This window comes from Thamnophis sirtalis, unplaced genomic scaffold, assembly GCF_051295495.1.
Source record: "Thamnophis sirtalis isolate CommonGarterSnake01/CBP01778 unplaced genomic scaffold, rThaSir2_p1.2 scaffold_13, whole genome shotgun sequence".
Lineage (NCBI taxonomy): Eukaryota > Metazoa > Chordata > Lepidosauria > Squamata > Natricidae > Thamnophis > Thamnophis sirtalis.
In genome coordinates this window covers 15,695,021-15,704,759 of record NW_028261393.1, presented here as the reverse complement: position 1 = coordinate 15,704,759, position 9,739 = coordinate 15,695,021, and the positions used below count along the sequence as shown (strand labels likewise).

Genomic DNA, 9,739 nt, shown 5'->3' with positions numbered 1-9,739 from the left:
GATTTAAGATCTTGGGGAATCTTTTATGAGGTGACTCTCCGGTTTGCCAGAAGAGATATAAAAAAAGGGAGGGGGAAAGAGTCAAGATTACTGCAAAACCATGTATTTCTCAATGATATAGTGCAGGGGTCCCCAACCTCTGGGCCGCAGCCCACTAGTGGGCCATGAGCTGTTTGTAACTGGGCCACAGGAACAGTGAGCACGCACACACATCCCACTTCAATGAGCAGCAGGTGAGCGGATGCACACGCACTCCATTTGCATGAGGGGCAGACGTGCGCACACACACACAACACTTGCACAGAACCACCACCACCACCCTCTCTGGAAAGATTGGGGAACTGTGATATAGTGAAGTATTAATGCATTGCTTTCTAAATGACTGAATCTGCTTCTCTTGCCTGTTTTTTTATCCCTGGTTCAAATCGTCTTCTGCTTATGATTTCATTTCACCGCCACGAACCCACCTTGATGTTGTTGCTGCCCCCAGAACGCCAGTGGAACATGTGGATCCCAGGTTTTGGCTCTGAAGAAATCAGGCCATATAAAAAAGCCTGCACTACAGAAGCTCACAAACAGGTAAGGATTTCTTCTCCCCTCCCACCTTAGTGAAATGATGTGATGTGGAGCAGATACTTTCTGCTCCATGAAAACCAATGATAAATGGCAAGAAAAGGGAATATCTCAAATGAAAAATAGAGCTTGCTGACCAGTTGAGATTTCATGCCCCATTTATATTGTTCCAATTCCACCTTAGCTTTTGTAAAAATCATGATGCACGATGCCCCCATGCCTTTCCTTAATTGCTTATATGATTTAAGTATAAAAAAAACAGTATCTTCTGAGCAGCACTCTTTTTCCCACTTAAATCATTGCAGTTCTATTTATTAAAAGAGAAAAATTTGTGGTTCTAAACCAGAGCTGCCTATCCTTAAATTACTATTTGGCCTCTGGTTCAAATTCCTAGCGCCACATAATGGAGTGAGCTCCCGTTACTTGTCCCAGCTTCTGCCAATCTCACAGTTCGAAAGCACATAAACATGCAAGTAGAAAAATAGGAACCACCTTTGGTGGGAAGGTAACAGTGTTCCATGCACCTTTGGTGTTTAGTCATGTCGGCCACATGACCACGGAGACGTCTTTGGGCAGCCCTGGCTCTTTGGCTTTGAAACGGAGATGAGCACCACCCCCCTAGAGTCAGGAACGACTAGTATATATGTGCGAGGGTAACCTTTACATTTACCTTTTAGTTTAACTTGTCAAGTCTAATGGAAGTCGTCCACACATATCTTCCACTCATCCCCCAAGGTCATCATTACATCAAGAGACCCATCTTCATGCTGTCTTTCTCCCCCCCTCCTTTTCAGAGAATGGCATTGATCCGCAAAACAACCAAGAAATAACTCTGGGAAAAGACAGAGAAATTAAAAGGAAGAAGAAGAAAAAAGACTCTTCTATGAGAAAAAAGAAAAGTCTGCCTCTGAAGCTGTGGAGTACCCTTGAGTTCATCTATGGAATATTTTTTTTTATTTTTTATTTTTTTGCAATGCTTCACAGGGAAGCGTATACTTTCACAGTGCAGCAATAAAGGGTTATTAGAGAAGATCTGCCAACCATCAATAGGTCTCTTCACCCCTATTCCCCCAAAGGAACTTATCTCGGAGCATAAGACTTTTATTTTCCTCCTCCTAAGTGATATTACAGTATCCACGATTGTCCAAGGGATTAAAATATTTTGCTATTTTTGAGAACAGTATTAGAAGTGGCCATAGATGATTTTTTTTTCATTCCCGCCCCCCCCCCTTACTTGTAATGTTGCTATTTACGGTATTTGGACTTCTTTCAGAAAATGAATGATGGGTCTCAAAAGCAGACCGCAGTATTGACAGGCGCTTCAGTTGAAAGCAGATTCCTTTTTTTTTTTTTAATTTAACGCTCAGGATGGCGTTGGGGAAAAGTTGAATTCTTTTTGTACCACGAGCCCTGTAAAAATGCAGTAGAAACAAGACTTGAACTACAAAATCAAATTAAAAAAAACAAAACAGTCTGCAGGCATGGTTAAGCCGCCTTATTCGTTCCCAAGATAATATAGTCTTTCTGACAAACGGCTGGGGAGTTGGGATCGCTCACCCTTCTTCACCTCCAGAGGTTTTTGGTACAATCTGTGGTTGGTTCTTTTCTCTTTTTTTTTCCTTCTCCTGTAAGAGTGAGTGAAATACACCTTTTGACCAGATGCTGGCACACTCTTCCCAGGAAGGTTCTGAATTCTTAAAAGCACACTTTGACATCCAGCATTTTACTGGCGTAGAAGTATTTGCTGCTTCAGATATTTGTGCATTGTGAAAACAACTTCACTGCTTCTGGGAGGGGAAAGTTGTTTCTGAAGCAGACACTTGCAGAACGTGTGTAACACGCCCCCCCCTCCCCAACTTCACACGTGATAAGCTACATTAGAGCAGCCGAGGGGGTGCTTGGCCAATACTCTCTGAATTGAGGAAACAGCCATTGATTTGGGTTCCCCATCCTCATTGTCTCTTGTTCTCTCTAATATAAGTTCTGACTGCATCAGCTTTGCCTTGAGCCCATCCAGCAGGGACTTTTAACAGAAGGACTTGTGTAAAGTTTCCACTAGTTGAAAATGTAACAAATAAATGAATACCCTATGTATCTGCTTTTCTAAGGTGTCTCGTGAATTATGCCAAGGTGACAACCACAATTATTGAGTGCTTTGAATAAGAAAATGGCATTAACAAGCTGGGAAGGCCACAATGCTTCTCCTACTAAGGAAATCCAGCTATGGATAGTGTGAAACATTATTCTTATATTCCTATCTTCCCTTTTCTCAGAGTAATGCTTGGCGTAGAAGGGATATTAGCTCTCATTTAATCCACAGAAGCTACAGAATTGAGAAATAACGAGCAGACTAGAAATAATTTGGAACTTCACAAAGGGGATTGGAGATGTATCTTCTCAAGATCCACTCCATCTCTTGAACCCAGTGTTTCTCAACCTTGGCAACTTAAAAGATGTATTTAATTCAATTCCCAGAATTTCCCAGCCATCACGCTAGGGAAGTTGCCAGGGTCGAGAACCACTGCTTTAACCAACATTGACACATGGACTTATGTTCTATCTCTCTCATTGTTAAAGCTGCCCATCTTGCGTGGGCCCTTTCATCGTTTTGCCTCTGGGATTAGCCACTGACCTGCACCCAGCTTTTGGCCCTGATCAGGAGCTATTATCGATGGAGACATTTCCATGTGATACAGGAGATATTTTCATGTAGGGCTGCTGATGTACACCAGTTTGTTTATGGGATTTAATGGAAGCTGTAGAATGCCACATTCATAGTCCAGCTTCTAGTGCATTCTTTGGATTTTTTGTTTTAATTGAGAAAAGATGATTTAAGGAAAGAAGATGGAATAACCACTGAATGGATTTAAATTAGCACATTTAATCTGCTTTCCTTCATCCAGGTGTATTAAGATGGAACTCCCACCACTTCTAACGGGCAGCCATGCCACTGATACATATGTGCGTGGGCTGCACCCATACCCTGAAATGGACTGTTTATTTTAAATGCACCTGCAAAACCAACGTAAAGTGAAATTATGGGTACTTAAAAGTTACTGTTGTGACAACAAATACCATACTTCAGAGTCAGTTTCTCCTAATCCTGATACCAACAACTTGTAATTCCATTTGTCTTTTAAAAGCCGCACTGTCCAATGTCATCTGCATAGATCTGGAACGTAGGAATTGGAAATAACATCAGTTTCATTGTCTTTAGTGTCTATATTCTTTGTTACTGAAAGCTAAATTCATTACCAATAAGAAGCATGGAAAAAACTCCCTCCTCTTTATGCCTGGTCGAATATTTTATAGTTGTCATTTGGTATTCCAGGAAACTACAACAGGTTCTCCCCTCCCCCCCCAAATCAAATTCTTAGCCCTTAAAAGTTGAAATCTATTTACATCATTATTGCATCCCTGTGGAATTAAACATGTTTTAACTTGTTAAGTCTGCAAAGTACCTCTTTCCTCTTTAAAGCTCTTGTGTGTACTTCATTTGTTCTTGTCTGAAGAGGAAAGCCCAGGAAAATTACAAAGGAAAGGTGACAGTATGAGTGAAACAAGCAGTGCCACTTAATAAAAGTTTTACCTGGAAGAGATTTATTTCAAACTCTACTACTTTACATTTGTTGCTGGGCTTGGCATTAAAGAGAGCATCATAATAGAGAGAGTAAGTTTATATGAAATGGCACCAACTGCCAGTTCTGATTTTACTTTACAAAAGCAGGAAACGGGGCTCTCTTTCTCCCCCCACCCCACTAACCACATGATAAAGTGCAATCTAAAATCTGCCACTTAAACTGGAGTAAATGAGTTGCTTACCAGTCAGATTAGAAAGCGATATACTGTATGGTACTGAGTTCGTTAGATGATGCTTATGTCTTGTCATATTTCAAGCTGACACTTCACTGGAGAATCAGACACAGCAAATTTTGAAGCAGTGTAAGAATGTGTTAAACAAGTATATCGAGGACAATGTATTGTATTGGTTAACCTTTTTGTCTCACGCACACCCATAATGCAATGCATGTGTGTCCTCCCCATGCGCCCTGATCTGTGCATGCGCACACAACCCCTTGTGCTCCCCCACCCACACGCATGCATGCAGCACGACCTCCCATGTTCTCTCCACATATGCATGTGTGACTCCTGCATGCATCCCACCTCCTGTGCAAAGACTGAAAAACCAGCTGGCTGGCGGGAGACCCGTGTGCATGCACAGTGGAGCTCAGCTGGGACGAGGGCTCGTTTGCCCGCAGAGGAGGGCTCTGCGTGCCACCTGTAGTACACGTGCCATACGTTCCCCATCATGGACTTAAACCATAATAGCTTAGTCAACAAATTATGGCTTCACAGCTCACAGTGTAGCATAATGTGTAAATTCTTTTGCAAAATTGTCAACACAAGAACGGTTGTCCCGATGGCAACGTGGCTCTCATCTTCAGCTAGCAAGAGCATTTCTTTCTCTTTTCCTGAGCAGGAACCTCTGATTGAACTGGCGCTGGCAGTTTGGTTTTCACTCCATCCCACTGTGAACCAGGTTTCATCACCCCACTTTTCAAGGCCTCGTAGATGCCCAGAGTTAACATTTGGAAAACTGCCTCCACATTACGGCTGCTTTTCGCTGAAGTCTCAATATATTTTGCTTCGAAGGAAACAGCCAGTTTCTCAGCCTCCTTTTGTCCCACTTTCCGTTCAGCCTCCAGGTCGCTCTTGTTCCCCACCAGCACGAAAACTGGGCGGTGAGGTTTGACTGTGTCCACCACTTCCTGGTGCCAGCTCCTGATGTTCTCAAATGATGCCCGGTTGGTTAGGTCAAACATCAGGACTCCCCCAGCTGCGTTACGATAGTAGGAACGTGTCACTGACCTACATCACAAAAAGATTTTGAGCATGGAAACGTTGCAAGAAGCCAGAAAAATAGAAATAAATAGGAGTGTAGAGTAGAACAGAATAGAACAGAACAACAGAACAGAATACATGGAATGGAACGGAATAGAATAGAATCAGAAAGGAACAGAACAGAATACAATAGAATTAGAACAGAATTCTTTATTGGCCAAGTGTGGTAAGACAACACAAGGAATTGGAACAGGTTTCCAAGCTATATTTGAGTTCAGCAAGAAACCAAGGACAAATCTATCTTTTTCACCCGAATGGAGTCAGGCACTTCCATTTCTATCTTTCCTAAGGAAAGTAATTGCTTCCCAGGCAATGGAGATTGCTTTATTTGGCAAAAACATTAATTTTCTAATTTTATTTCCAGTTTAATGCTTGTTGTTTTCTAAACATTAGTTTTGTATTTACAATATGCACCTTACTGTTTACAGTTACAATACCTGGAGAAACTTTCTGGGGACGTTAATTGGGGCATCTATTTTTATGAAATTCCAATAACTTTTAATTTATACATTTGCATAAATACATTAGAATGAGAACAAGTCTTGTTTTCATACCCTATTTTCTATCACCTGGATCAGGGATTCCAGATTCTTTTTAAACAAAACTCACAACTTCCAGAACCCCCAAAAGATTAGAAACCCCCTGAACGAAAGCATTCAGTCAAATTAGCCAACTTAAACTAAGCTTTATGAGCCACGGGGGTACAGTGGTTAAGATTGCAGCACTGCAGGCTACTTCAGCTGACTGCAGTTCTGCAGTTCGGCTGTTCAAATCTCACCGGCTCAAGGTTGACTCAGCCGTCCATCCTTCCGAGGTGGGTAAAATGAGGACCCAGATTGTTGGGGGCAAAAGGCTGACTCTGTAAACCGCTTAGAAAGGGCTGTAAAAGGACTGTGAAACGGTATATAAGTCTAAGTGCTATTGTACAGTATTGATGCTTTTTATTATGGAAGTTAATTTTTTTACGGTTGTTTTTATTGTATGCCTCCCAGGATCACATTTCTGAGATGGGTAAACGTGAGGAATAAGCAAACAAAGGAACAGATGGGATGCATGAGGAAAAGAAATAAAGAGCAATGCTATGATAAGGATCTTATTAACTGCAATTAGATATTCCCAGGCCAGGGAAAGAAAGAATAAAGCTATTTAGTCTCAGAGGAGCTAAGAGAGTCCAGCTTTTTCTTCTTCTTTCCCTTATGAGTAATTCTCTTTTTACAACCATTTATTTAGTGACCATTCGATGTTACAACGGCACTGCAAAAAGTGACTTAATAGCAATAGCAGTTAGACTTATATACCGCTTCATAGGGCTTTCAGCCCTCTCTAAGCGGTTTACAGAGTCAGCATATCGCCCCCACAGTCTGGGTCCTCATTTCACCCACCCCGGAAGGATGGAAGGCTGAGTCAACCTTGAGCCGGTGAGATTAGAACCGCTGAACTGCAGATAACAGTCATCTGAAGTGGCCTGCAGTACTGCACTCTAACCACTGCGCCACCTCGGCTCTATAAGGCTGGTCTCTGCACTTACAACTGTTACATGATCGAAATTCCTGTACTTGGCAGTCGGCAAAGACTCCAGAACACACCGCTGGAGTCACTTTACGGAAAACAAAAAGTAAAAATTGCATTGCAACTCACCACAAAAAAAAAAAAAAAAAGAGTCAGAGTTGCAGTAATCCAAGAATCTCAGCACCCATGTGAGACCGGGAAATGGTATCCCTCCCTATAGATCAGTGTTTCTCAACCTTGGCAACTTGAAGATGTCTGGACTTCAACTCCCAGAATTCCCCAGCCAGCGTTCGCTGGCTGGGGAATTCTGGGAGTTGAAGTCCAGACATCTTCAAGTTGCCAAGGTTGAGAAACACTGCTATAGATGACTCGTGGGGCCACAGAAAACCCCACCATCCTTGTTACTTCGCCCTGGGTGCTTCAGATGGTATTCTGTGGGTCCATCAGAAAGTCTGAAGGATACAGAGAATGGCACTCTTGGAGTCAGACTTCCACCACCACACCCAAAGGAATATAAAATATCAGAGCAATATCACACATTAATGGAGAAGTGGAAATAGAAGAAGAAAAAGACGGACTCTCTTAGCTCCTCTGAGACTAAATAGCTTTATTCTTTCTTTTCCCTGGCCTGGGAATATCTAATCACCAGATTGTTGCAGTTAATAAGATCCTTATCATAGCACTGAGATTCGAACTGCCAAACTGCAGCTAGCAGTCAGCTGAAGTAGCCTGCAGTGCTGCACTCGTTAACCACTGGGTCACCTCGGCTCTACAGCTAGTCTTCAACTTACAACTTACAACCACTTGTTTAGCGACCATATGAAGTGACAACAGCACCGGAAAACGTTATGGGTGTTTTTCACAGGAGCATTGCAGCATCCCATAGTCACATGATCACAATTCAGACACTTGGCAACTGGGATGTATTCATGACAGTGTGGCGACTCCTAGGGTCGTGTGGTCCCCTTTTGCGACCTTCCGACAAGTCAATGTGGAAGCCAGATTCATTTAACAACCATCTTACTCACTTAACAACTGCAGGGGTTCAATTAACAACTGCAGCAAGAAAGGCCGTAAAATGGGGCAAAACTCAAGTTGCTTAGCAACATATGTTTTGGGTTCAATTGTTGTCGTAAGTCAAGGACTGCCTGTACCTTACACTGACTGTCTTCATACTCTATGACAGGGTGTCAAACTCGATTTCAATGAGGGACACATCAGAGTTGTGTTTGACCTCGGAGGGCGGGGGGGGGGGCATGGCCAGCTTGATGTCACTCGTGTTGGGGGCACCTGTGGTGGCCAAGTGCTAAGGCAGGACTTCCCTGAGATCTTCACCTCATTCTCATTATAATCTTCCTTCCTTCCTTCCTGCCTGCCTGCCTGCCTGCCTGCCTGCCTGCCTGCCTTCCTTCTCTTCTTCCTTCCCCTCTTTCCTTATTTTTCCTTCCTTGCTCCCTCCCCAACTTTCCTTCTTTTTCTTTGTCTTTCCTCTTTCCCTTTCTCCTTTCCTGTCCCTCCTTGCATGCTCAAATGCAAAAGGGGAAATATTTCTCCTCTTGATTCTCTATGAGAGTCTAACTAAAAACAATGCCAGGAATCTGAACTTTTTACTCCTCCAAACAAATCAGGAAGCAAAGCTTTAAACCTCCCTTCGTTTCCAGGCTCCGTCAACTCATGTCATTAACATCTTCCAAGCCTTGCAAAAGATCCATCGCTCCTGATCTTTTTGCATTTGTATTCATTAGCTTGTCAAACGTGTACATGGTAGCAGGTATAAATATAAACATGGATATAAATGAAAGAAATGAATACAAATAGATGGGGACAGTAGGACAGGGAGTCTCCCCTAACTCACCTGAACCGTTCTTGGCCCGCAGTATCCCAAAACTGCAACTTGACACGCAGGTTGGGCTTCATCTCCAGAAAGTGGACATAAAAGTCCACCCCCACCGTTTGGTTCATGGACTCCGTAAAGACCCCGTCGGCATAGCGCTTCAGAAGACACGATTTCCCCACCGTGGAATCGCCCAGCATGATGATCCGGAACTGATAGTCCCACGGAGAATCCACAGCCATGGGGAGGCTGGAAGAGAGAGTGAGAGAAGCTCCTGGAAGCTGCTATCTCTCGTGTCCCTGTGTGGGTCAGTGGGCGTGTAATTTGTGCAGGCACTGGCGGAGCGGAGCAAAAAGGCTCATGCCAACTCAAAATAAACAGGGACACACTCCGATCCGGTGTTCAACTTGGACTGGCAAGCAGTGGGAAAAGCTGAGTTTTAACCCAGGTAGGAAACTGGTTGAGACTTGTTTTGAGTTTAGCACAGGTAGTTGCTCTCCCTTCGACTCGCCTGAGGCTGTGTGTGGCTCTCTTATTCCATGTTTGGGCAGGCAGGCAGGCTGCTCCTAAGGGAGGGTCAGGATGTGCACGCTCTCCTTTTCCTGCTCCTCCCTGAAAAAGGGGCCGGTGCTTCTCCAAGGCCAAGCCAGGCTACGAGAGAACACATTTCACCTACATTCCAGCCTTCAACCAGGTTTCTCTTCCTTGGGGGAGGAATGAGCATCAAAGTTGCCTTCTAAGGCAGGAGAGGAAACAAAACGCCTCCACAAACTAAGAGGACAATGTTGTGCAAATGCAGCCAAAGTGTGTACACACCCAACCCCATGTAGTTGAACAATAATTTGCACAATAACATGCTAGGCCAGGGGTGTCAAACGCGATTTCATTGAGTGCCGCATCAGGCTTGTGTTTGACCTCGGG

At 43.5% G+C, this 9,739-nt stretch overlaps 2 protein-coding genes across 4 annotated transcripts in view; one reads left to right on the top strand and one right to left on the bottom strand.

Annotated features, from left to right (window-relative positions):
* Positions 1–2,667, top strand: part of TAF12 (TATA-box binding protein associated factor 12) — a 9,464-nt gene extending 6,797 nt beyond the window's left edge. For all 3 annotated transcript variants that reach the window (XM_014051773.2, XM_014051772.2, XM_087728422.1), the window contains 2 exons: positions 491–579; positions 1,368–2,667. In XM_014051773.2, the coding sequence (XP_013907248.1) occupies positions 491–579; positions 1,368–1,403 (125 nt within the window). In that variant the 3' untranslated portion in view covers positions 1,404–2,667. The remainder of the gene's footprint in view (positions 1–490; positions 580–1,367) is intronic.
* A 1,717-nt stretch (positions 2,668–4,384) lies between these two features.
* LOC106537586 (ras-related protein Rab-39B) lies at positions 4,385–9,305 on the bottom strand. Its single transcript, XM_014051767.2, has 2 exons — positions 8,840–9,305; positions 4,385–5,442 (listed from the first exon to the last, which is right to left on the bottom strand). Exons 1-2 carry the CDS (start codon positions 9,058–9,060, stop codon positions 5,019–5,021), a joined length of 645 nt encoding a protein of 214 aa, XP_013907242.2. The 5' UTR covers positions 9,061–9,305; the 3' UTR covers positions 4,385–5,018.
* Between the last annotated feature and the right edge of the window lie 434 nt (positions 9,306–9,739).

What these genes read in the sequence shown, in the direction of transcription:
- LOC106537586 (XM_014051767.2), bottom strand. Translation starts at nt 9,060, where the DNA reads ATGGCTGTGGATTCTCCGTGGGACTATCAGTTCCGGATCATCATGCTG. An exon ending in GCGGGCCAAGAACGGTTCAG is followed by an intron (nt 5,443 to 8,839) that starts GTGAGTTAGGGG and finishes TTTGTGATGTAG; the next exon opens with GTCAGTGACACGTTCCTACT.